Source organism: Microcaecilia unicolor, chromosome 6 (genome assembly GCF_901765095.1).
Source record: "Microcaecilia unicolor chromosome 6, aMicUni1.1, whole genome shotgun sequence".
NCBI classification, from domain to species: domain Eukaryota; kingdom Metazoa; phylum Chordata; class Amphibia; order Gymnophiona; family Siphonopidae; genus Microcaecilia; species Microcaecilia unicolor.
In genome coordinates, this window is record NC_044036.1 from 199,631,084 (window position 1) to 199,658,805 (window position 27,722).

The following is a 27,722-nucleotide window of genomic DNA, read 5'->3' on the forward strand; positions in this document are numbered from 1 at the left end:
TCAACAAAACCTAAAAATTAGGCTTGGAGGCCTAGCCAGAGCTGCTGCTGCTGTGTGTGACCACCACCTGCTGAGATAGAGAACATACTGAGGAGTTTCCGGCAGCACATGACCACATATAGGGAGGCAAAAGTTTGCTCTCTATCTCCACCTGCTGGTAGATGGACACAACCCACCAGTCTATGGATTGATCAGCTTGATGATATGGAAAGTTTAATTTGTGCCTCCTGAAGACTTTATATTATGCCATATCAATGCTATATGAATGATTTCCAGTGCGAGGCTTGAAGGTTTACTTGGGGGGGGGGGGGTGTAAAAGAAAGACTCCTTAAAATAATCTTGCACTGGCTCCGATTACAATGAACAGCGCTGTGTTCGTCTTGTAGCGCTATAGAAATGATTAGTAGTAGTAACAGGGTTTTCAGATTTCTTAAACAACCCCCCTGGTGCACCTAATACCTTTATTCAGATTTCGGGGCCCGACCGGCCTCCAGGTTCCATAACACCACCACTCAGGGACGAGCTCTGTAATGACGTCGCTACGACGTCACAGCCAACATGGCGGCTGACATGCCATTGCCGGCTTGCGGGTAGAGCCCTGGAGTCAGCTGTTCGCCTCCTTCAGGCTGCAGGAAGCCGATTTGCTGCTAACCCGTCGGCTCAGTCCATTCAGTTTTTCTGCGCTTTGCTGCTCCCGGTTCTTTGGGGTGGCTGTGCTCGCTCCAACCCTGGTGCCGTTTTTCTTCCGTCCCGGTTCGGTGTCGCCCATGTCGGACTGGGTTCTGATTGGGCTGACGGCCGTGCTGGTCGTGCTGCTGCTGCTCACGCTGCTGGGCTTCGCCGCCTACTCCGGCCTGTTCGCCGAGGTGGTGGTCCGGGCCGGCGCGCCCCCCATCCGCAGCATCACGGTGGCCTACAAGTTCCGGCTGGGACCGTACGCCGACTGCGGGAACCTGTTCACCGAGAGCTGCAGCATCGCCCCGAAGCTCCCGTCCATCGGTCTCTACTACGATAATCCGTACACGGTAAGGACCGGGGGGAAGAACGCGTAGTCGGATCGATACTCCTGCCGGCCCAGTATCGTGCTGCTCCAGCAGTGGGCAAGCCAGGTGACAAGAACCTGGCGGAACTGAAGAGTGACAACATTCCACGTAGAACCCCAGAGAGTAGCAAGATCCCACGTTGGATCCTGAAGAGTGGCAAGATTCCACACAGAACCCCAGAGAGTAGCAAGATTCCATGTAGGATCCCGAAGAGTAGCAAGGTTCCATTCAGAATCCCAAATAGTGGCAAGATTCCATTCAGAATCTCGGAGAGTAGCAACGTTCCATGCTGCCAATACCAGGGCAAGTGTGAGGTCGGGATAGGGAAGGCTGTAGGTACTTCCCCAAGATTGTTTATCATCTACACTTGTAACAAAGTCAGTGCAGAGTTAAGTAACTTGGCCAAGATTCAGACGGTGGGATGCGAACCCTGGGCTCCCTGGCTCAAACCTTCCTGTGATGGAGATGTTTTTAAATACTACTACTACCTACTTGGCATAAGTGTACGGGAGGCGAGGGGCATCAGGAATGAGGGGGGTGTAGGCTGAAGGTGAAAGGAGACAGGCTGAGAAGTAACCTGAGGTAATGCTGCTTCTTGGAAATGATGGTGCTTCATGGAGTGGCCTCCCAGTGGAAGTCATTCCGTTGAAAACTATATCTGAATTCAAGAAAGCTTGGGACAAGTACAGAGTATTTCTAAGGGAGATGGGTTGGATGGGCATATTGAATAGGCCATGTGATCTTTTCTGTCTTAAATTTTCTCTGTTTCTGTGCTGCTAGATTAAAGTGTGGATCAAGCAGGTGGTAAAAAGTGTTTCATGTTATCGGTGTAAAACTAATAAAAGGGGGGGGGGGGTAGCTGCAAGTATGGTGTCAACAAATGTATGAATTAAAACACAAATTGTAGTGATTTAAAAAGTTCTAAAGCACTGCAGTACATATTAAGTGTAAAAGAGACAAAATAACAAAATCTGCTCTCCTGGGAAAGACCCCAGGCTGCTGAGTTGTTTGGTATCTGGCTGGCACTGTATGAAAGGTTGCTGTTCAATGTTAAAAACGTGGCTAGATAAGCAAAATCTGTGTTTGCATGTTCTTTCATTACCTTGATAGTCTTTGTCTCAGAAAAGAATGACTCTGCTTAATATTTCCACTTTCTGCGTAGCATGACAAGGGTGTTCCTTATCTTTATGCCAGGCTGTTAGAATTTCAGTCTCTCAGATTCACTGCTAATGCTGGTCTCAGCATCAGAGCTGGTGAATGAGATAGCTTTGGTGGCCAAACCCACATTTTCCCAAAATTATGTTCAGTCATAGCCCAGATACTGGTTTAATTAGATTTGTGTGCTTGTTTTTGTTGTTACCTCTGTCAGTGTGAGGCCAGATTTGGTTTGATAAGTTAAGTAGTTGTGCAGGGGATGAAGAAGGTGGTTTTACCAAAGACAGATCAGGATCTCACTGGCCTTTGCTGCTTTCCTGTTTCACTCCCTGTCACCATGTAACTGTTAAATAATATATTTCTATTCTCCACCAATTACCTATCCTATATAATAAAAAGCACCTCCAACGTTCTGAAACTGACTCCGTGAAAGTGAAGCCTTGAAGCATTCGTGCTCCTGCTGTATCCATCTCCTGAATTGACGTCACGTACTTCCGGGTTCGTCACAAACAGCAGTGACCAATCACTGGAAGGGAACGCTGCAGAGTTGCCAGGCAATGGAACGCGACGTCACACGCATGAGGGTGTTGTTCCTCCCTCCCTCCCCTCCAGTTCCAGGCCCCCTCCCTCCAAATGTTAAAAGTCATCTTCACTTACCAAGTCGGGTTTACGGCGGTCGGCAGCAGCGGTAAAAGGTGTGCACACTCGGCCCTTCTTTCTCTCTCAGCTCTGGTCCTGCCCTTGCGGAAACAGGAAATGAGGGCGGGACCAGAGCTGAGAGAGAAGAAGGGCCGAGCCTGCACACCTCTTACCGCTGCTGCTGCCGGCCGCCGTAAACCTGACTTAGTAAGTGAAGATGACCTTTAAAATTTGGAGGGAGGGGGCCTGGAACTAGAAGGGAGGGACGGTGACACCCTCATGCATGTGACGTCGCGTTCCGTTGCCTGGCAACTCTGCAGCGTTCCCTTCCAGTGATTGGTCACTGCTGTTTGTGACGAACCTGGAAGTACGTGACGTCAATTCAGGAGATGGATACAGCAGGAGCATGAATGCTTCAAGGCTTCACTTTCACGGAGTCAGCTTCAGAACGTTGGAGGTGCTTTTTATTATATAGGATGTACACTCCACAATGTCTAGAATAGATTATCTGTTGCTTTCTAGGGAGCTACTAACTCAGGTGGTGGGTGTAAGGATAGGCTCGATAATGATCTCGGACCATGCTTGGGTAGAGTTAGGGATGCAGGGGGGAGACTCTACGATCTCAGGGAGTGTATGGAGATTTCCATCCTTCCTTTTACGGGGACAGTCACTTTTTGCCGTATTTGCTTACCAAATGGCAGCTTTATAGGGAGTCTAATGGAAGTCATAGATCCGACCCAATCTTGTTTTGGAGGGAGGGGTGCTGGAACTGGAAGGGAGGGACGATGACCCTGGAACTGGGAGGGAAGGGGGGGGACCCTGGAACTGGGAGGGAGGACGACCCTGAAATTTGGAGGGAGGGGTGAATCTGAAACTCGGTCCCCTGGAATTCGGAGGGAAGGAGGGGACGACCCTGGAACTTGGAGGGAGGGACTGACCCTGGAACTTGGAGGGAGGGGGGACGACCCTGGAGGGAAGGGGAGGACGACCCTGGAATCTCGGAGGGAGGGAGGGGGAGGACGACCCTGGAACTCGGAGGGAGCGAGCGACCCTGGAACTCAGAGGGAGGGAGGGGGACGATGTCCCTGGAACTCGGAGGGAGAGAGGGATGGGGATGACGACCCTGGAACTCGGAAGGAGGGAGGGGGGGCCATGGCACACACTCTCATTCTCTCACACACAGTCTCTCTCTCACAGACACACTCGCACATTCACTCTCTCTCACACAGTCACTCTCACAAACACTCTCTCAAACATACACATTCCGAGGAAAAGCCTTGCTAGCGCTCGTTTCATTTGCGTCAGAAACGGGCCTTTTTTACTAGTAAGGTAATAAGATAAGAACAAGAATATGTAAGGAAAAGGGGGAATTAAATATTATATTTGTTGAATTACATTAACCTGCACTGCAAGGTTTAAAGGCGTGTGCTCAGAACATAAAGACCATATGTTTAACTTTAAAATGTTTATTTACAATATAGATAATGTAATAATGCTACAAGAGAGAGGCAGTTTTTAAGAATCTTACACAAGGTGAAATGTGCTTCTCAAGATTAAAAGTTCTGAAATTTTGCTGGATAATGGTAACTCACTTTGATAGGCGCTGCTGGGTGGAGTGATGAAGATCCTTGCTGAAACAGAAGTCTTTTGTTGCAGAGTTGTTGTTATTGCCTGGAGAATTCTTATCAGGGTGAAGTCTGGCAGAGAGGCAGGAGACAGAGTATAGAGAACCAGATCCCAAGAGAGAGACCAGTCAGGAATCGATGAGCCTAGTGTCCAGAGGGAAGAATCCAGCAGCTAGATAATTCAAGCCCCTTTTGTAGTAGCTGGTCTCATCTATTTTTAGTAACTGGTTTCATCTATTTTTAATCATCTATTTTTAGTAACTGGTTTCATCTATGAGGGTTTGTCTGACCATCTGTGGCAGATACACATCCATAAGGTATCTGACAGGATTACAAGAGTCTTTGTCTGAGAGAAGGTGGGCTGCTCAGTCTGAGTCATTGTCTGAGAATAGGTGGAGTTTCACTGTCTTTTGTTAGGTGTAGTCTCTGTGATTGCTGACCATCTTCAGAGTTTTATTCTTTGGAGATGTGTTGATGGACTTAGGTAATCACCCAGCTAGTTTTTGTTGTCAGTAGTTTCTAGGGGGAAGGGGGAAGTGAAGTCTTTGTAGCTGTATATTTTTTTATATTTGTATCTGATCCAGCAAAATCAATAACGCTGACAATTGAACTCATATCATGCTACATAACTACTTCAGACTGTGACCTACCACTAGGTTCTCCTTTACTACAGACTCGGTTAGTTTTCTCGCTCCCAGAGTCAGACTAACTAGTCTGCAGTTGACCATTGTTTGGTGAATTCAATTGAAAGTACTGTTGTTACTCTTTAAAGCACTGCAAAACGATACACCTTTAGGCAAATAGTAATGCTGAAAAGTGCATCGTCCATCTGGAGCTCTGAGGTGTCGAGGAAAATGTCTACATGAAATTTGCCTGGAGGAGGATCGTTCATGTGTGTTCCACTTAAATAAACAATCTTCTTCTAGAACTAAGACAATTGACCCCCTTGCTTGCTTGCTTTCAGGAAACAGTTGAAGGCTTTTTTTTACTGTAAAATAAAAAAACAATATAAGCAGAGTAATACTGTCTATATATCAAACAATCATAGGGGGGAAAAGTCTCAAGTGCGGCAATTATTTAAACATGAAACCTATTGCACGCACAACAAGTCATCATTGACTGAAAAAACCCCCGATGAGAAAAATAATTTTTATTTTTTCATGCTGTTTTATAATAGCACCAAGTACTCAAATCATATGTCCAAAATTGTGGGAATGATGCACAAGGTATTTAGCTTGACATGACATAAGTGGCTTTTATTATTGCATGCACTGCATAGAAAAAAGAACTCACAACTGGGTCCAAAGCATAGTTGTCCAGCGCACCCCACTCGTGTCACACCCTGCCAGCCCAAGCTAAGTACTGTTTTTGGTCTATTGGACGATGTTTTTGCTTGCAATTTTTATTACACCACCAGTACAATTAGATTTTTAAGCGTGATTCAGGCAGGAAGGGAGGGCTGACGGTGCGATGATGCAGGAAGTGGTGTTGTGTTTATAAAGCTGGCCTATAGCTTTATAAACACGCACCCAGTTTCTGAGCACTGTTCAATTATATCTATACAGCTTTATTGTTTTACACTTATCACATACATTCTTTAGTCACTATAGGCAGAGACATAATAGGTTTCTATTTTTTGTATTTATGACTTAAGTATTGCCATACTGAGTCAGACCAAACTCCATCCAGCCCGGTGGCCTCTTTCCATCAGTGGCCAATTCAAATCAGGATCCAAAAAAGTAGACTCACTCCATGTTGCCTACCACAGTGATAGTCAGTATGAGTTTTATGGACTTTTCTTCCAAGAACTTGGATCAGCCATTTTTTTTTAAACTGCTACATTAATTGCTTTCCAGCTACGTAAATTGCTTTCACCACGTCTTCCAGAAATGAATTCCACAGCTTTAACCATACGTTGGGTGAAAAAAATAATTTTTCCATATTTGTTTTAAATGTGCTACGTCGTAACCTCATGTTGTCTGCCTTTACTCTTTGTACTTCTTAATAATACCCATGTCATATTTACCTATTCCACTCCACTCGGGATTTGATATACCTTTTCATTATCTTCTCCAAGTTGAAGAGTCCTAACCTCTTTCGACTTTCCTCATAGCAACCTTGTTCGTCCCCTTTATCATTTTGGTTGCTCTTTCTTTTCTGACATGCATCATAGTGATATAGACGCCTTATGATACTCTCTGTTTTATTCACCATTCCCTATAACTTTTATTTAAGTGCTTTTCCACTTAATCTGTTCAACTCAGTGGTAAATTTAACTTCCTAAGGGCTCCTTTTACAAAGACACGCTAGCAATTTCCATGCAACAAATCGCATATGGGCTTCATTGCATTTGCCGCCCGGGAATCGCTAGTTCGGCTTTGTAAAAGGAGCCCTAAATGTTCTTCATGGGGAGGGGGGGGGGGGGCTGCAAGTATTAAAGAGAAGACACACTAATATGTGACCTAAAACCACTGACTCGAAGGACATTACAGCACCCAAGAATTTAACACAGTGTTTTCTGTTAGGAAGTTTAGCAAGGAAAATCAAATGTAGAAACCACAGTAAAACAAATAAATGAAAACTATGAAATCAGCAAAATAGCAAGAGTGGTAAAAGATTAAAAAGTGAAAATAAGGTCCTGAAACGTCTTTAACTGGCTCCTAACTTTTCTGATGCCTGGTTGTGTGTAGAGTAATTTTCTGGTGATCGTTTCCTCATTTCCATGCACTAAAGGGCACTGGCATTTTTCTCCAGGTTATTTTTGCTGTATATCACCTTAAAAAATTTCTTAAATTAATTTTGGGGAGGTGTTATGAAGAGCGTTGTCAGGAAGCAGGGGGAGTCCTTCGCTTTCAGTCTTAAACAAAGGATCTCTACATTTTTTTTGGCTGTAGATTTGAGGTGTTATGGATCTAGCACCCTCTGTGTGTATAGCACCATACAAGAGAAGTTATTGGGTGACACTGTTCTGGCTCCAGAGAACGATCAATGTGGGTTACCATTAGCTCAGGCTGTTTTAGCACAAGTCTCATTTATGCAATGAGCTCTTGTTACTAACTACACCCCATAGTTGCATAAGGTGCTTGCTCCAGGTCACACCATGTGCTTGGGGGAGCTGGAGGTTGGGATCTGGGACTGCAGGTCCTTGAAGTTATCATCATGTCACAAGTGGACGTTCCCATACAAAGGAGAAAAGCATATTTAAATGCACTGGCAACATAAATCGTTTCTTTGCCTGCTGAGTTGAATGGCAAGAAATCTTTGCAAGTTATCAATAGCTTAGTTGATTCTTTGTGTGCAGGAGACCATGGTGGTTAGCACTACCTTGACTTCTACTTTTTAACCCTTGTACAATTTACACGTCTATCTTGTTCTGGTTAGTTACTTCGAAAGCTTTGGCTCTGTACACCACGTTGAACTTGGACGGACCACCCTTCATCTAGTTTAAAGTTTATTTAGGGTTACCACCTATCAAACTACGCATATGAGCACCCCTCCCTCACTTAGACCATCTTCTTTCCGTAACTGCTTGAGTAGATTGAATGCTAGCCTTGTTATTATTATATCTTTGTACCACCAAATGTATTTCTGTTCCCCTGAAATGGTGATGCCATTACAGGTTTTTGTAAGCCACATTGAACCTGCAAATAGGTGGGAAAATGTGGGATACAAGTGCAATAAATAATAATAATTTAGAATAATGAGAAAAGGTAGTAATCCAGAAGGGGAAAAAAGTTACATCATCCGAAGAGAAATTAGCAGTATAGATACCAAAACAAGGAGAGATCTGAAGCTGTCCTGGATGAGTCCTTCTGCATCATGCAAGGACCTGCTCGGGGGTATTTTTGAAGGTGTTCCTGGTAATTGCAAGTTTTAAGACTAGGAATCTGAGTTTTAGCACAACCATTACTTGGATTTCTTGTCACGTTTTATCAAATACCGAAAATAAAAATTAGATGCTGTTGGAGGCAAGGTGGTTAGGATAGACTTTTTGGCACATATGATGGGGTTGTAAAAAGGAAGCAGAGTTTTTTGGCAGGGAGTGGGCAGAGAGAACTGTAAGTTATCTGGAGAACCTTTGCGGGTTCTGCCTCATAGGGTTATTGTCACATATATTTAGTAAGAGCAAGAGGAGGTTGATTAAATGGGGCCCTATGACATCTGCCTGAAGCAGATGGAGGCAGCGTTTGGAATTCATAACAAGGATGGAGAAAGTGACAAATTAGCCTTCAGAGGCTCTGTAAAAGACGGTGAAGAAATGGGTCAAATTGGAGAGTTCGTAGGGATGGGTAAGGCATACTTAGGAGGGGTTTTGTTCCTGCTGTAAAGGAGCCACTTTGCAATTTATGATCTAGTTCTGACATAGTGATGTCATCTTCTTTAAAACCCAAACTGATGCTGTTAAGGATTGCTCCTCTCCTGGCATTTGGGTGGCGGGTGGGGGAGGGGGGTTTCCAGACACTGAGCCGTGTGTTGTGTCGTCATGACTTTCTTCCATGACCTTGTCTGCTTTCAGGGCTGAAAGATATTTATTTATTTTTTTATTTATTTTTATTAACGCAGTACAGCAGTGCTCACACAGACATATCCAAAACTTCCAATTATGTATGTACAGTAACACATAAAGACTACATTTTGAAGCTTACAAAGCATCTAACCATAAATCATTGGCCTGGTTCGCACTACACCCTGCATTTTCTGTTTTATTCCCCTTCCCCAATCATACTGCACACTCAGCACTTTATCCCACTCCAGAACTCAACAGCTATCCCAGACGCTCCCCTCATACCCTCCCATTCCCTCCCCCCCCCCCCCCTCATTGCCCTGTAAAGGTAGCACTTTTAAACAGGCTGTCCACAGACCACGATATTGCCTGATAGTAAGCTTTGCTGAGGTGGCATAGATACGGCACTCATTCTCGCCCACCATTCTCATTTTATTGTACCACACTTCTACCGGGGGATGGTCTGGTTGTATCCAAAATTGTAGAATGGTCTTTTTGATCAATAAGAGGGATGTGTATATGAATCTCCTATGTGACTTAGTAAGGCCCTGGGCAATCAGAAGGTCTTGGTCTCCCAACAGTAAGGTTGCATAATCCCACTCTATTTGTCTATTTGTGACTTGTGTAATCACCTGAAATGCCTGGTTCCACAGTGAAAGAGACGGGCATTCTAAAAAGGAATGAATAAAAGTCCCCCGCCCTGTCTGGCATTTGGTGCATTGACCCTCTCCCCAGAGTCCCATGACTGCCCCCTTAGCCTTTGTAATGTATGCTCGATGCAGTATCCTGTATTGGGTTTCTTGCAGGTTTGCTACTTTAACCATATCATAGATATTGGAAAAAAGCTTACTAAATTCTTTTATCGTGTAGTTTCTATTCAACTCTCTGTTCCACTGGTCCATCAATCTTTCCATCCCTCCCAGAGGCCTATGCATCTGCAATATTTTATACCATGTGGATAAGCTGTTCGCCTTGTACGGTAAACTCAATAAAATCTTGTCCATTGGCCCCCACAGCCATCGATCTCCATGTATCCGTTGTAAAGAAGTATAATAATGCCGTACTTGAAGATATTGTAGTAAATGCTTATTGGGGAAATCCCACCTCTCCTTCAGCTGATCAAAGGATTCTAACTGTTCCTGCCCTTGTGCCATGAGATGGACCAGCATTACGCAGCCCCTCTCCTTCCACTTGTCAAATATAGAGTATCCTAAGCCTGCCGGAAAATCTGCATTGCCCACCAACCCCAGGAAGGGGGATGCCTCTGGTGCTCGGTTTTGATGCCCTCTCCACCAGGCCCACGCCCTCCGCAGAGGTTGCAAAAAGGTCAGTCTCCCTGCTGTGTCATATATATTACTAGGCCTCATATGTATAAGATTTATGAATGACCATGGGGCACTCCAATCCTCCAGTCCTCCGCTCGGCAAAAACCGATAAGTCCCCGTCATTCCCTCAAAAATAATTCGCATAAGTGCCGCCACGTTATATAGGCGTAGTTCAGGCAGCGCCAGGCCTCCCTCGTTCTTACTCAGAGAGAGCTTCTGGTGCCCTATCCGTGCTCCCCTCCCCTGCCAAATGAAGGAACGTATGATAGATCGGTATAAACGTTCGTCTCTCCTTAACAGCCATATGGGAGCCGCTTGTAATGGGTATAAGATCTTTGGCAGCAAAACCATTTTAACTAGGGCTATTCTGCCCATCAGGGAAAGCGGCAAGTGCTTCCATCTGTCACACAGCTTCCTGATATTTTCTATTATATCGACCACATTCTTTTTGTAGAATATCAATGTGTTAACACTAAGAAAGATTCCCAGATATCTCATAGCTCCTCGTGCTAGGGGTATTGGCAATCCCGACCAGCCCGGGTCTGTAGTGCTTCCTGATAACGGGAGCACCTCTGATTTTAAACAGTTGACCCGCAGCCCCGATATATCCCCGAAATCACCTATTATTGCCAGCACCCGGGGGAGATCCCTAGGCCCATTAGCCAGGTATACTAAGATGTCATCTGCAAATAGATTTACTCTAAAGTCCCTTCTGCCCACCCTGATCCCCCTCATGGCCCTAGTTTCCCTAATTGTTATTGCTAACGGTTCTATAGCTAGCAAGAAAAGGAGCGGTGACAAGGGGCATCCCTGCCGGGTTCCCCGCTGTAAGGGAAAGCTCTCTGTGAGTGTGCCGTTGAGCAGCAATCTGGCCACAGGGAGGTTGTACAGCGCTTTAATCCAAGATATGTATGCCCCTGATATGCCATAACGGTTCAGGACCCAAAACAAATACTGCCACGAAATGCTGTCGAACGCTTTTTCCATATCCAACCCCACAATCCCTTCCAGGCCCCCTCTGCCCCTACATTCCTGTATAGCCAGGAGGGCTCTCATGATATTCATCGAGGCATGCCTTCCCGGGACAAATCCCACCTGGTCCTCATGAACCAAGGAGGAGATCACCCCGTTCATTCGCCGGGCCATTATGGCAGCCAGGATTTTAATATCCTGATTTAGCAGCGAAATGGGTCGATATGAGCCCACCTGATTTAGATCTTTGCCCGGCTTTGGTATTAGTACTATATGGGCCATATTGTTTTGTATAGGTAAGTTGTTATCCACAATCCCATTGAACCAATCTCCCAGGGGGCCCGCCACCAAGTCCACCATTATTCGGTAATATTCTGGGCCATAGCCATCTGGTCCTGGCGCCTTGGTCAGCTTTAAAGACTTGATGGCTTGTCTGATCTCTTGTTCCACTATAGGACCATTAAGGGTTTGTAATTGGTCATGCGTAAGTGTAGGTATGCAAATATCTTGAAAGAACCCCTCGCATGCTTCGGAGTTAAACCCTCTTGCCCCGTATAAGGAGCTGTAATAGGTGACGAATTGTTGTGTAATATGTTTATCTGTGGTGTGTTCTATCCCTGCCGCATCCCTGATAGCTGTAATGGTTTGCCTTTTACGATATGGCCTGACCAGTGTTGCCAGTAGTTTCCCAGCTTTATTCCCCCATTTGAATAGTTTAAAACGTTGGAAGTATATATCCCGTTGCGCCCTCTGATTCAAGATGCCGTCTATCTGGTGTCTAACCTCTAATAAGCGTGAGCAATCTCTTGCATTCATAGTACCTATATGTGTTCTTCTCAATTGATGGTATTCACTAGACAGTCTCAGCAGGTCTGCCTCTCTTTCCTTCTTTTTCCCCGCGGTATAAGCTATTATGTGACCCCTCATCACCGCCTTCGATGCTTCCCAATACATGCCGACATCTACATCCGTTGTTTGATTATATGTTTGATAATCTATCCACTTAGTTCGTATGTATTCCCTGAATTCTTTGTCATGATACAGTGAAGGATGAAACTTCCACACCCTCTCTTCCCTTCCCCCTGCAAAAGATATTGTCATAGTAACTGCTGAGTGATCACTAAGGGCGCAATCCACTATGTGAACCCCAGAGGACCTAGAAAGCAGAGATGGTGTAGTAAGCAGATAATCAATCCGGGAGTAAGTGTTATGCGGGTGGGAGTAGAAGGTAAATTCGCTATCGTGTGGGTGCAGAAGTCTCCATATATCCACCAGCCCTAGCTGGGATGATAAAAAATTAACCCCTCTGCTCCCCCAATTCCCCCCCCTTAGCTTCCTGGGTTTACAATCCACCGTCTGGTCCGCTACACAGTTAAAGTCTCCCCCCATCACTATGTGACAGTCCGGGAAGGGCACCACTTTAGCCACTAACTCTGAGAAGAATCTATGGGAGTAAATGTTGGGTCCATAAATGTTACACAGTAAGATACTCTGTCCCCAGAGATCTCCCAGTACCAGCACATATCGACCCTCCTTATCCGTGATCACTTTCTGTGTTTTAAAGGGCAGCTGCTTATGTATCAAAATAGCCACCCCCCTTTGCCTAGAGTTGTATGAAGCATATTCTACCTCTCCTACCCAACTCCTCCGGAGTTTTTGGTGTTCTGTTATGTTCAAGTGTGTCTCCTGGAGGAAAGCTATATCGGATCTCTCCCTTTTCAGCCAGGAGAGCACTTTCGTTCTCTTAACCGGGGAATGAAGCCCGTCTACATTAAGAGTGACCACTTTCAGATTAACCATTGGCACCATAGTTGGGATTCCTTGTTATCATTATGTTAGTATTCCATTCACTGGCCTCCCAGCTAAGCCAGTGAATTCCCTCTCGCTGCCCCATCAAAGACCTTCCATTTCTCTCCCACACTCCTCTCCGCCCCCCTCCTCCTTGTATCAGAGCCTGAATCTTAATTCCATTTTGTGTTCCCTTTACTCCCCCCCTGCCCCCCCCTCTTCCACTCACTTCCACACACCAATCACACACACACTCATTCCTCTCCCCACCCTCATCCCTCCCCCGCTCCCCCCTACCCCCCATCTCCTGTCTGTCCCCTCTCCCTCCCAAAGTACTTCCCCACATCCTTCACCTACCCACAACAGCTTAAAGAAAGGACATCCAACCCCTCCCCCCACCCTAACTGGTTTAATTCAAAACAGTACCAAACCATACTTTTTTTTTTTTTTTTGCTTCCCCCTTTTTTAACCTGTGACTATCTCATAACTACCCAACAAACCCCAAAAGGGAAAAAACAGAAACATATTCACAGAGATGATCAGATAAACATTTTCTCTCAGGTACTGCGCTGGTCCCCACTCCGTTTCTTCCCGGGATCTTGAGTATAGGTTGTGCTCTGGCTTCCTGCTATATCAGTAGACATTGTTCACTTCTTAGCCTCTTGAAGCCAGGCAAAATGTCCGCAGTCCCCTTGTCAGCATGGCGATAACACTCTCTGCATCAGGCCTCACCGTCCCTGTCCACAGCTCTCTGCTATTCCGGTTCCGGGTGGTCTGCAGCCTTCTCCTGGTTACATTTCTCCAAAAAAACCTTCGCTCCAGCCACATCGTTTATCAGCTGAGTCTTCCCATCCACCCAGACCCTCAGCTTGGCCGGATAAAGCAGCGCGAATCTGACCCCCTTTTTGTAAAGAGCAGTACATATAGGCGCCATTGCCTTCCTCATTAGGGCCACGCGCATGGAGTAATCATTAAATAGCATCAAGCGATGTCCCTCGTAGAGGAGCGCTTCCTTCATTCTTGCCGCTTTTAAAATCCTCTCCTTCGCCTGCCAGTTTATGAAATGGGCTATTGCCGTCCGGGGTCTTGTGTTCCCCTCGCCTCGTGCTCCAATACGGTGTGCTCTGTCACAGCAGAAGTAGCCCTCCTGTTCCGCCAGGCCTAAGTGATTTGGTAGCCATTTTACAAAGAAGTCATACAGGCCTTTGTCGGACACGGTTTCAGGCAGCCCGATCACCCGCAAATTATTTCGTCGCGCCCGATTTTCATGCTCTTCTACCTTCTCTTGCAACTCCGTGATATTCTTTTGAAGAGTGGCGACTTGCGCTGCAACGGCCTGCGCCTCCTCTTCTCTAGCGGAGATCCAGTGTTCCACCTCCGTGATGCGGGTCGTATGTGAGTCAAACTTCTCATTTATTTCGTCTACAGCGGACTGCAATTTGTTTAATTTGTCCTCCAGTGCTGCCGATACAGACTGGGAGATCTCCTGCGCCCAGTCTGTTGTTGGAATCGCCAGTGTTGTCTGCTTAGGTGATTCCCCCGCCATTTTGTCCATGCGGTTACTCGTTGCTTTAGACGACTTTTTGGGGGTTTTGGTGGGCATACCTCGCAAGGGACTCCCTCAATCGACTGCCAAGGTGAGTCCTCTTCCTTAGCCACGACTCTCCCCCAAATCGCAGCCTGTTAGTCTGGTACTATTAGCTGATATAGATGGGAGGATTGCGGAGCCTCTCTTCTTTGCTGCCTTCTAGGTAGCAGGCATCACATGACCCCCAAGATATTTAAAATAATTATTCAGCATAATTTCTTTTTCATTTCTGTAGCAGAATGTTACTCTTAGCTGTATGTGCTTATGAAACATTTCAGCTGGAATCGGATGTGTCTGTTCATTGTATGCTAAGAGCTCTGTAGCCAGTTTAAATCTTCTAGTGCACCCTGAGCTTTACACTTAAAACACCAATATTTTTCCCTTCAGTAAACCCACGGGAAGCTGTTATACTTGCAGATATTTGAGCAAACCTTTAAAAAGCAATGGCTCTTCTCTGGGGTCAGAGAGTTGCTGGTGGAACTCATAAGTACATATTGCCACACTAGGACACACCAAAAGGTCCATGAAGCCCAGCATCCTGTTTCCAACAGTGGCCAATCCAGGTTACAAATACCTGGCAAGATCCCGAAAAAGTTCAATATGTTTTATGCTGCTTATCCCAGAAATAAGCAGTGGATTTTCCCCGAGTCAATTTAATAATGGTGTATGGACTTTTCCTTTAGGAAGCTGTCCAGACCTTTTTAAAACCCCGCTAAGCTAACCGCCTTTACCACATTCTCTGGCAACGAATTCCAGTGGTGGGGGTCCAGCTCACTTCTGGGAGACTGCACTGACCCAGGTATTTAATGCTGATGCCTGGCTATAACTCAGCATTGAATATCTAGACAATTCAGTCTGGGATTCTCAGCTCCTTTAAAACTTGTGATCACTGAGGGCTGAATGTCAGTCCCATTTTTTCTTCTTCAAAGTCTCCAAAGCCAGGCACAAATCCCTACATGTCCTGCATGATCACCTTGTTTATAAACAAAGAGCAATGTCTCTTTCATAGTAGCACTGTCAGATCTTGCTGTAGCTTAACAGGTCCAGAAATCTTTACTTCATAGGTTCCATTTTAGTTTGATTCTTTTGGTGTAGAGCTCAGTAGATGAAGGCATAGGAAGTGTTCCCTACAAGAACCAGCGATAACACTTATGCAACAAATGACTGGTAACAGCAAGGTCATAAAAAAAAAAAAAGAAGTGGTCAAGAAGTCAGTAAAGCTGTGTGTGTGTATTCATGTTCACATGTTTGTTTGTGTGTGTATATTAGGGATATACATTCATTAGCATGCACTGACCACACAAGTGCATAAATTAAGGTGCTGTAAGTGCTAAGCCTATGTGATTAATTCTGGGAACTTGCCTAGCATCCGGTCTGCATTTACCACACAGGAAAAACATTTAACGCAAAGGCCCACATCCCATGCTGGGCCTAAGTGCTAATACTCCAAAATTCCTGCCCAACCATTACCCCTCCCCCGTTCAGCTTCCTGCACAGCATCCTCAATCCAGTGCCCTGCCCCAACAGTCCCATCTCACGATCATGCCCCCCTACCTCCCTCCCTCCTTCCTTCCACTCCCGTCCGAGTTCCACGCCCCCCCTCTCCGAGTTCCCGCGCCTCCCTCCCTCTCTCTGTGTGACCTCCGAGTGGAAGCAGGACGTGTGCGTCTGGCCCTCCCCTTCGTAAGTGCCGGCTGTTATTTAAAACTTTTTACCTGGTGCTCCACCGGCAACAGTGAAGTTGAGCAGGCACGGCGCTTCACACTGCCTTCGCTTCTGTTTTAGCTCTGCCTCTGGTCCCGCCCTTCCGCAAACAGGAAATGAGGGCGGGACCAGAGGCAGAGCTTAAACAGAAGCGAAGGCAGTGTGAAGCGCCATGCCTGCTCGACTTCACTGTTGCCGGCAGACCACGAGGTAAGAAGTTTTAAATAACAGCCAGCACTTACGAAGGGGAGGGCTAGCCGCACACGTCCTGCTTCCACTCGGAGGGCACAGAGAGAGAGGGAGGGAGGCACGGGAGTGTGGAACTCGGAAGGCAGGGGAGGAGAGGGAGGGAGGGGGTCCTGGAACTGGAAGGGGGGGTTCCTGGAACTCGAAGGGAAGGGGGGTCCTGGAACTCAAAGGGGAGGGGTGTCTGGAACTCGGAGGACAGGGTGGAAGGCAGGTAGGGGGCATGGAACTCGGAGGGAAGGAGGGAGCGGCAGGTAGGGGGGGCATGGAACTCGGAGGGGAGGGGGGCTGGAACTTGGAGGGAGGTTGGAAATGGGCCTCTTTTACTAGTATCAAATAAAAATGAACTTGAGCTTTATCTACCTTCACTCACTCTCTTTTAGGGATGTGCCTTTACCATGCAGTTCCTTTCTTAGCGTGTCCAAAATCTATCTAACATTCATTCACCTTTGAATCAATGCACAAACAATTAGTTTGCATGCATTAAAAAGTTCTGATGGGCGTTAAATGACCAAATGAAACAAACTGGAAAACAAATTCAAAACTTTTGCCTGTGTACATCCCTGTGGTGTTTCTATGTGGGCTTGCTGTCAATCAGTGAATTCTAGTACCTGTTTGCTTGAGTTAGGTTTAATCAGGTGATGAAAGGCTCTGTCTCTCTGCCAGTCCCTTGAGCTGTCTAGTCCCTACTGATTGCTACTTGTTGATAAAACCTGTAGCAAATTACTTTTCTAATTAAAGTATATGAAGTGTTGAGCTCCTGGTAATAACGATGTTTACTGTGTACTGTTGCAGTGGAAGGGGGACGGGGTGAGCTCCCTTTGGAATACCTGCCTCCAGGTGACCCTGTGCTCAGAACTGAAAGAACGGGGACTTCCCTGGAGAAGTCAGGATTCCTCTAATAACTCCCTGCATTTGGTAGAGGTTGTAAAGGTTCTATAACCACGTCTGTCCCTCTCTTCAATGCGTAAGTCTAGCTAATGCATGAAAAACACATAAACCTTGGGAAAGCAGTCACTGTTTGGGAATGAAGTAAAAAAAAGGCAAGCATTGCAAATGTGTTCTTAAATCTGATGGTTTATATATCTTGATGAGAAAGCTTGGTGTCTATATGTGAGAGACACAATTGCACAGTCTAAATTTAAAATCTTGCTGCCTGTTGTGTATCAGAGAGTTGGATCTCTGAGGATGCAGTGCAGATAATGATAGTGACAATCTCTAGGTGTTTTGCTGCTTAGAGCACTGAATTTTGCCACCTGGAGACCCCAAGTCAAATCCCACCGCCTCCATTCATGGTGCAACCTCGCCGTAGCATTTCAACATGTAGTATCTGATCGAAGATTGCATCGAAGATTGCTCAGCCTTGGGGGTGCAATATGATGATGATGATGTCAATATTTTATTTGGCAGCTGTGCGGCAGGGAAGGACTGTTTGGGGGGAGGGTTTACAGTACAGATTTCCATCTTTTTTTTTTTTTTTAAAGCCTATGTGAAGTCTGTAGATGCCCATTGTCTGACCAAAAGATGAATCCAATGCTGGAGATAGTGGTAGGAAAATCTTTATCATTGCTAATACAAAAGGACCCAACACGGTCCATGTTTCGGCGTCACAAACCACTTACATCCGGGGTCTTGTTAGTATTCCTCGAAATATGCTGTGTACGTAACACCAGTCAATGGTATCAGCTCAAGGAAATGAAGTGCAAACAAAACAGCCAAAAGGTGTGCGTATAAGTGAGAAGCAAGCTGGTACCACCAGGTTTAAAAGCAGCTTTTCCTTCCATGAAAAATCTAGGGAGCCAGCTATCACCCTCTGTACTATTACTCATTGATAACTTTATAATACTTCTGCAATACCATCACCTGCCTTCTTGATGGTATGCTACCAGCCTGTGGGTGCTTGAACATGTCTTCCACCTGCAGATGCCATTGCAGGAACAGGGGGCATCTCCCGCTTCTGCCAGCGAGCTACCTTGTCTTGGCACCACTGCTGAACACCCACCCTCGCTGTACCCTACTGACTTTCCTCAAGAACCCACCTTCGATAGCCAAGAGGGGTCCACTACTCCTATCCAAGGTTCCTCAAAAAAATATATTCATAGCTCTATTGCTACTACAGAGGTTTTGAGAATTGTGCATGATTGTGTCAGTATCCTGCAGTCTCTCGGTGCTCTGTCACCCTCTGGCGTCCGAATTTGTTTAGGGTCTAGAGTCCAAGTTCACCCTCCTTGGCCTGTTTTGTCCTGTTCCAGGCTGCAGTCTCACCCTATATAGTTTCAGGTTAATTACTTTTTTGCCCTTGCAGTTGTTTTTGGTGAGCCTGGTAGCTAGGGATTCCCTTTTGTGAGCATTTTAGGCCTGCTTGTCCTTGGAGAAAGTGAAAATACCTGTAGCCGTTGTATCGATCCATGGTGCAACCGCACCTTGAGTATTGTGTACAATTCTGGTCGCCACATCTCAAGAAAGATATAGTGGAATTGGAAAAGGTGCAGCGAAGGGCGACGAAAATGATAGCGGGGATGGGACGACTTCCCTATGAAGAAAGACTAAGGAGGCTAGGGCTTTTCAGCTTGGAGAAGAGATGGCTGAGGGGAGACATGATAGAGGTATATAAAATAATGAGTGGAGTGGAACAGATAAGTACATAAGTAATGCCATACTGGGAAAAGACCAAGGGTCCATCGAGCCCAGCATCCTGTCCACGACAGCGGCCAATCCAGGCCAAGGGCACCTGGCAAGCTTCCCAAACGTACAAACATTCTATACATGTTATTCCTGGAATTTTGGATTTTTCCAAGTCCGGTTAGTAGTGGTTTATGGACTTATCCTTTAGGAATCCGTCCAACCCCTTTTTAAACTCTGCTAAGCTAACCGCCTTCACCACTTTGTCCGGCAACGAATTCCAGAATTTAATTACACGTTGGGTGAAGAAAAATTTTCTCCGATTTGTTTTAAATTTACTACACTGTAGTTTCATCGCATGCCCCCTAGTCCTAGTATTTTTGGAAAGCGTGAACAGACGCTTCACATCCACCTGTTCCACTCCACTCATTATTTTATATACCTCTATCATGTCTCCCCTCAGCCGTCTCTTCTCCAAGCTGTATAGCCCTAGCCTCCTTAGTCTTTCTTCATAAGGAAGTCGTCCCATCCCCGCTATCATTTTAGTCGCCCTTCGCTGCACCTTTTCCAGTTCTACTATATCTTTCTTGAGATGCGGCGACCAGAATTGAACACAATACTCAAGGTGCGGTCGCACCATGGAGCGATACAATGGCATTATAACATCCTCACACCTGTTTTCCATACCTTTCCTAATAATACCCAACATTCTATTCGCTTTCTTAGCCGCAGCAGCACACTGAGCAGAAGGTTTCAGTGTGTTATCGACGACGACACCCAGATCCCTTTCTTGGTCCGTAACTCCTAACGTGGAACCTTGCATAACGTAGCTATAATTCGGGTTCTTTTTTCCCACATGCATCACCTTGCACTTGCTCACATTAAACATCATCTGCCATTTAGCCGCCCAGTCTCCCAGTCTCGTAAGGTCCTCTTGTAATTTTTCACAATCCTGTCGCGATTTAACGACTTTGAATAACTTTGTGTCATCAGCAAATTTAATTACCTCGCTAGTTACTCCCATCTCTAAATCATTTATAAATATATTAAAAAGCAGCGGTCCTAGCACGGACCCCTGAGGAACCCCACTAACTACCCTTCTCCATTGTGAATACTGCCCATTTAACCCCACTCTCTGTTTCCTATCCTTCAACCAGTTTTTAATCCACAATAGGACATTTCCTCCTATCCCATGACCCTCCAATTTCCTCTGTAGCCTTTCATGAGGTACCTTGTCAAACGCCTTTTGAAAATCCAGATACACAATATCAACCGACTCCCCTTTGTCCACATGTTTGTTCACTCCTTCAAAGAATTGAAGTAAATTGGTCAGGCAAGATTTCCCCACACAAAAGCCATGCTGACTTGGTCTCAGTAATCCATGTCCTCGGATGTGCTCTGTAATTTTGTTTCTAATAATAGCCTCTACCATTTTCCCCGGCACCGACGTCAGACTCACCGGTCTATAATTTCCCGGATCTCCCCTGGAGCCTTTTTTAAAAATGGGCGTTACATTGGCCACCTTCCAATCTTCCGGTACCACGCTCGATTTTAAGGATAAGTTGCATATCACTAGCAGTAGCTCCGCAAGCTCGTTTTTCAGTTCTATCAGTACTCTAGGATGAATACCATCCGGTCCAGGAGATTTGCTACTCTTCAGTTTGCCGAACTGCCCCATTACGTCCTCCAGGTTTACCGTGAAGTCAGTAAGTTTCTCCGACTCGTCCTCTTGAAATACCATTTCCGACACCGGTATCCCACCCAAATCTTCCTCGGTGAAGACCGAAGCAAAGAATTCATTCAGTCTCTCCGCTACGTCTTTGTCTTCCTTGATCGCCCCTTTTACCCCTCGGTCATCCAGCGGCCCAACCGATTCTTTTGCCGGCTTCCTGCTTTTAATATACCGAAAAAATTTTTTACTATGTTTTTTTGCCTCTAATGCTATCTTTTTTTCATACTCCCTCTTGGCCTTCTTAATCTGCGCCTTGCATTTGCTTTGACACTCCTTATGCTGTTTCTTGTTATTTTCAGACGGTTCCTTCTTCCATTTTCTGAAGGCGTTTCTTTTAGCCCTAATAGCTTCCTTCACCTCACTTTTCAACCAGGCCGGGTGTCTTTTGGACTTCCGTCTTTCTTTTCTAATTCGCGGAATATGTATGGCCTGGGCCTCCAGGATGGTATTTTTGAACAGCATCCACGCTTGTTGTACAGTTTTTACTCTCTCAGTTGCCCCCCTAAGTTTTTTTTTTACCGTTCTTCTCATTTTATCATAGTCTCCTTTTTTAAAGTTAAACGCTAACGTATTTGACTTTCTGTGTACAGTTACTTCAAGGTCGATGTCAAAACTGATCATATTATGGTCACTGTTATCAAGCGGCCCCAGTACCATAACGTCCCTCACCAGATCATGCGCTCCACTAAGGACCAAGTCTAGAATTTTTCCTTCTCTCGTCGGCTCCTGCACCAGTTGCTCCATAAAGCTGTCCTTGATTTCATCAAGGAATTGTATCTCTGTAGCGTGTCCCGATGTTACATTTACCCAGTCTATATTTGGATAATTGAAGTCACCCATTATTATCACATTGCCCATTTTGTTCGCATCTCTGATTTCTTTTATCATTTCTGTGTCTACCTGCTCATCCTGGCGAGGCGGACGGTAGTACACTCCTATCACCATTTTTTTCCCTTTTATACATGGAATTTCAACCCACAGTGATTCAAAGGTGTGATTTGTGTCCTGCTGAATTTGTAATCTATCTGAGTCAAGGCTCTCGTTAATATACAATGCTACCCCTCCACCAGTTCGGTCCACCCTATCATTACGATATACTTTGTACCCCGGTATGACAGTGTCCCACTGGTTATCCTCCTTCCACCAGGTCTCAGTAATGCCTATTATATCCAATTTTTCATTTAGTGCAATATATTCCAACTCTCCCATCTTATTTCTTAGACTCCTAGATGGATGTGAAGCGTCTGTTCACGCTTTCCAAAAATAGTAGGACTAGGGGGCATGCGATGAAACTACAGTGTAGTACATTTAAAACAAATAGAAAATGTTTCCTCACCCAACGCGTAATTAAACTCTGGAATTCATTGCTGGAGAACGTGGTGAAGGCAGTTAGCTTGGCAGAGTTCACGCTTTCCAAAAATAGTAGGACTAGGGGGCATGCGATGAAACTACAGTGTAGTACATTTAAAACAAATAGAAAATTTTTCTTCACCCAACGTATAATTAAACACTGGAATTCGTTGCCGGAGAAAGTGGTGAAGGCGGTTAGCTTAGCAGAGTTTTAAAAGGGGTTGGATGGTTTCCTAAAGGACAAGTCCATAGACCGCTACTAAATGGACTTTGGAAAAATCCACAATTTCGGGAATAACATGTATAGAATGTTTGTACGTTTGGGAAGCTGCAAGGTGCACTTGACCTGGATTGGCCGCTGTCGGGGACAGGATGCTGGGCTTGATGGGCCTTTGGTCTTTTCCCAGTATGGCATTACTTATGTACTTATGTACCCGCAATAGGTTCAAACCACAGGTCCTGCATAACCACCGCCATGCCCGGCTGAGAGGGCGTAAAATTGTTGTGAAGTATCCTAGACCAGGAGTCCTCCCCGCCGGAGCGTGTAACCAGTACGAGAAATGCAGTGGTTTGAGTCTAGCCGTTTCTGCTAGTGTGCAAGAGAAAAAATTCTTCCCTCGAAACCAATCTGATAAGTGGCGCATGCAGCTTGCCATTACAAATAGGCATAGGTTTGAGTCCTAACCCACCCTTTTTCCCTGGGCAACATCACTCTTGTCAGTGGGATTCGTGGTCGTTTGCCCTTCCAGATAAAGCCAGATATTTGTTTGTTTAGCCGTTTCTCATCTTTACCCGTAAGCCACAGAGGGATAGTTTGACATATATAAATTCATTTGGGGAACAGAATCATATTGTATAAGGCTATACGTCCCAAGAGCGACAAGGGTAACCCCTTCCATCTTTTAAAGGCCTCATTTATTTGATTTTGTTAACCCCTTCATGTTAATACTCGTGAGTTGTGCTAAATCTGTGGGTATATATACGCCTAAGTATTTAACCATATCTTTTTCCCAGCGAAGTGGGAAATGCCCCTCCCAACTCTGCTGTGTTATCGTCTGAGTGGGCAATACTACTGATTTTTGATGATTCAGTGAAAACCGAGAAATGAAACCAAATTCATCAATAGCTGACAATAGCTGATTAAGTGAGTTCTGGGGCCTAGTAAGAGTGAGGAATAAATCGTCAGAGAAGGCCAGGACCTTTACATGTTGTCCCAGTAAGGAAACTCCTGTTATATCTGGGTCTTTTTGTATTGTTCTATGTAAAATAGAAACAGGGTGGGTGAGAGCGGCCACTCCTGTCTTGTCCCTCTCCGTACCTCTAAGCTCGGTGTTCTATAACCATTTATGAGGAGGCGCGCCGTTGGTCCAGATTATAGAGTTCTTATGGCTTGTAAGTACCAACCATCTAAGCCCACATACTCCAACACTTGAAATAAGTATTGCCAGTTTACTTTATCAAAGGCCTTCTCTGCATCCAGGCTGACTAAAATAAGTTGCTCTTTGTTTGATTGCCACTCAGCGATAGAAAGGAGGACCTTGCATATGTTCTGCACCGCATTCCTTCCTTTCATGAAGCCCACTTGATGGTCACCTATTACTGTTGCCATGTGAGGAGTCAAACTGTCTGCTAGGACCCGTGCCAATATCTTTAGATCAACGTTTAGTAGAGAGATCGATCGGTATGATTCTACCCTATCCCTTGGTCTTCCCGGCTTGGGGATTAACGTGATTAGTGCTTTATTTTCTCCGGTAGAGAAAGTACCCCACTCTACCACAGAGTCATAATAAGCCACAAGAAGGGCGCATACTTGTGGTTCTAATATTTTGTAGTATTCATGTGTAAATCCATCCGGACCTGGGGCAGTGCCTAAAGGTAGTGACTTGATTACTTTCTGAATTTCGGAGGCCCTCAATGGTTGTGCCAGCTAGTCGCGAACCTCTCACGGTAAACATGGGATACCTGCGCCCTGTAAATCTGTTACAGATAAATTTGAGGGTTGTTGGCCGTCTTGGAGCACTTGCTAAAAGTAGGTATGGAAATCATCTATTATCTCCCTCTGTGTTGTGACTCGTTGACCTGTTGTCGATATAATCTCTGATATAAACTGACGGGGTATCCCTGTGCGGGCTACGTGTGCCAGTATTTTCCCGGGTTTATTTCCAAATCTCTGAAAATCATGTTTACAGGCTTGGAATCGTGCTTTGGTTTTTTCGTGGATAAGTGAGTTTAGGGCCATTAAAAGTTGCTGTCATATTATCTCGATTAGTACTGGAAGTTGTCATTAAGTATTTTTTTTTCTGTTGGTATTCCTTTTCCAAATTTATGATCCCTGCTGACAAACGTTTTGAATGGGGACTCATAAATGCTATCAAATCGCCCCGTAGCACTGCTTTCGAGGCTTCCCAGAATATTATAGGCGAAGTGCAGGTATCTGCGTTTGTTTCTGTGTAATATTTCCATCTAGCTTGCAGGAATTCTATTAACTTTGTATCTTTCTTTAAATATGCTGGGAACCGCCAATTTCGTGGTTGACCCATTCTTTCCACTACTGCCAGGTCTATCCACACTGGGGCGTGATCAGATACTGCCATTGCCCCAATAGTGGGGCTTTGCACTTGGGAGAACCATGACTGGGAGAGTAGAATGTAGTCTATTCTTGACCATGTTTGATGTGCTTTAGACTGATGCGTGTAGTCCTTACAGGTAGGGTTTACTAGGCGCCATGGGTCCACTAAATCTAAGGAAGAGCACAACTGAGGTAATCCCCCCTTCCGTCTCACCCCTGGGCCGGCTCTACTAGCTGAACAGTCTATTAACGGATCCATTACCTGGTTAAAATCTCCTGCCCAAATACAAGGGGCATCTGTATATTCAAGTCCTAAGTTCACTAACCGTTGAAAGAAAGAAGGAGAATAGCCATTGGGGTCATAAACAGTACATAGGTACATTTTCTGACCCTGGTAATTGAGGCGGAGTAGCAGGACTCTTCCCTCTTTGTCCTTATAGACCAGCTCGGTCTGGCAGGGCAACCCTTTTCTCAATAGAACCGCTACTCCACTCCTCTTACTTTCGGATGAGGAGTAATAGCACGAGCCCACCCATTGTTGTTGGAGTTTCATGTGTTCCTCGTCAGTCAATTTAGTCTCTTGCAAACAGGCTATGTCTACCCAATGTCGCTTTAGTTGTGTTAGTATCTTGGAACGTTTCATCGGCGTTGATATTCCTGACACATTCCAAGATATTATTGTCACCAGGGGATCACCCATTATGACTATTAAGTATTTCAACCTTTAACTTTCCTTTATTTAATTTTTTTTGCCCCCTCCCCCCCCCCCAGGGGCACATACCATCCAGAGCAGAGAGTCATTTTCCAACTAATTTTACTTGCACTCATATACTATTGCATGATCACCCGAGCTTGTATCCTATGAGGAGCTCCCCCATTTGTTTTCTTGGCCACTCTACGCACAGTCTTTATCCATTGATGAATGTAATTATGCATTAGTTCCTCCCTCATCCCACCCCCTTCACTTTACCTAATAACCTTCCCTCCCCTCTTCGTCGCTCCCAAACTACCCCCCCATGCCAAATGGCATTCTACCCTTCTAAACCAACCTCCACCTGTTTATTCTATTATTGCTGCCCCTCTAGATAGGCAGTCTGGTCAGGTCTGTGACACGTGGATTACCCCATCCCCCATCCGTACAATCAACATTTGTATTATACTTATATCCCCCTTAATACACACTTTATCAACTGTTAGAACAGAAATACACAAACCAACAAAAAGTGCTCAGTTTAGTACTGTGAGCCAAACCTGTCTGGTATTCAACCTCTTAATCTTTATCCACATCTGGTTTGTTATTGACCATGTCCTTGTCATCTGCATCCTAAGTTGTTGGGTTACTTTTGATTTATCTTTCTCTTATTTCCAACTTCTTGGCTCTACCATCACCTAATTTCCTGGATTCTCAGCCAGCGACCAAATTAGGATATCAATTGTTCAAGTGGGTTGTTGATTTATCCATTCGAACGCAGCCTCCGGTGTAGTAAATGTTTTTTCAAAGCTCCGTTCACTAATATTTTTAAGGTGGCTGGATATTGTAGAAGAAAGCGATGACGGCGCTCCACTAACTGTACAGGCCGGGGTAAAGAATCTTCTCTGCGCGGTGAGGGCTGCGGAATAATCTTGAAAGATTCTTATTGTAGCTCCTTCAAATTTTGTAGTTTCTGTTTTGTTTTTGTTGAGCTTCAACACCGCTGCCTTTTGTGTATAGTTGTGAAATTTTACAATCACCACGCGGGGCCGCGTTTCTCTTGTTGGCCGAGGCCTCACACAATGGGCCCGTTCTAGTTGTATCTTGCTGCCCTCCCCCGCTTCGGGGAAAGTGGCCAGGAGCCATGTCTCTAGTGTGTGCCTGAGATCGCTCTCCGCCACGGCTTCTGCAAATCCAACAAAACGTAGGTTATCCCGCCTGGAGCGGTTCTCTAGATCTTCTAATCTTTGAGAACAGTCTTGAGTCAACTGTGTCAGCTTTGTTAAAGAGTCTGTGTGAGTTTGTAGTTCATCCTCCACCTCTGCCACATGGGTTTTTAACTCGCCTGTCTGCTGCGCTAGCTCCGAAGTTAGAGCTGTAATTGCAGTTAGTTGCTCCGAGAGTTGATTAAACCTCGGGTCAAGGGCTTTCACGACTGCCTCTGTTAGCTCCGGAATTAGGTTATCTCGATTCAAAGGAGGAGGTGAGTCCGCCGAGGTTACCGGCGCCATGTTGGATTCCGTTGTTTTCTGCTTGTCCTCTTTTCGTCTTGTAGTTTTCGACGCCTGATGCATGTCGGAAAAAGGAATCCGAATTATAGCTACGTCATGCAAGGTTCCACGTTAGGAGTCACGGACCAAGAAAGGGATCTAGGTGTCGTCGATGATACGTTGAAACCTTCTGCTCAGTGTGCTGCTGCGGCTAAGAAAGCAAATAGAATGTTAGGTATTATTAGGAAATGAATGAAAAACAAAAATGAGGATGTTATAATGCCTTCGTACCGCTCCATGGTCAATTCTGGTCACAGCATCTCAAAAAAGATATAGTGGAATTAGAAAAGGTGCAGAGAAGGGCGACAAAAATGATAAAGGGGATGGGACGACTTCCCTATGAGAAAAGGTTAAAGCGGCTAGGGCTCTTCAGCTTGGAGAAAGGCGGTTGAGGGGAGATATGATAGAGGTCTATAAAATAATGAGTGGAGTTGAATGGGTAGATGTGAAGCATCTGTTCACGCTTTCCAAAAATACTAGGACTAGGGGGCATGCGATGAAGCTACAATGTAGTAAATTTTGGAGAAAATGTTTCTTCACTCAACATATAATTAAACTCTGGAATTCGTTGGCAGAGAATGTGGTAAAGGCGGTTAGCTTAGCGGAGTTTAAAAAAGGT

The 27,722-nt window shown here is 45.3% G+C and overlaps 1 protein-coding gene across 1 annotated transcript in view; it reads left to right on the forward strand.

Annotated features, from left to right (window-relative positions):
• Positions 1–585: 585 nt before the first annotated feature.
• Positions 586–27,722, forward strand: part of TEX264 (testis expressed 264, ER-phagy receptor) — a 307,216-nt gene continuing 280,079 nt past the window's right edge. Inside the window, exon 1 of the mRNA XM_030206218.1 lies at positions 586–1,025. Coding sequence (XP_030062078.1) covers positions 768–1,025 — 258 coding nt within the window. The 5' untranslated portion in view covers positions 586–767. The remainder of the gene's footprint in view (positions 1,026–27,722) is intronic.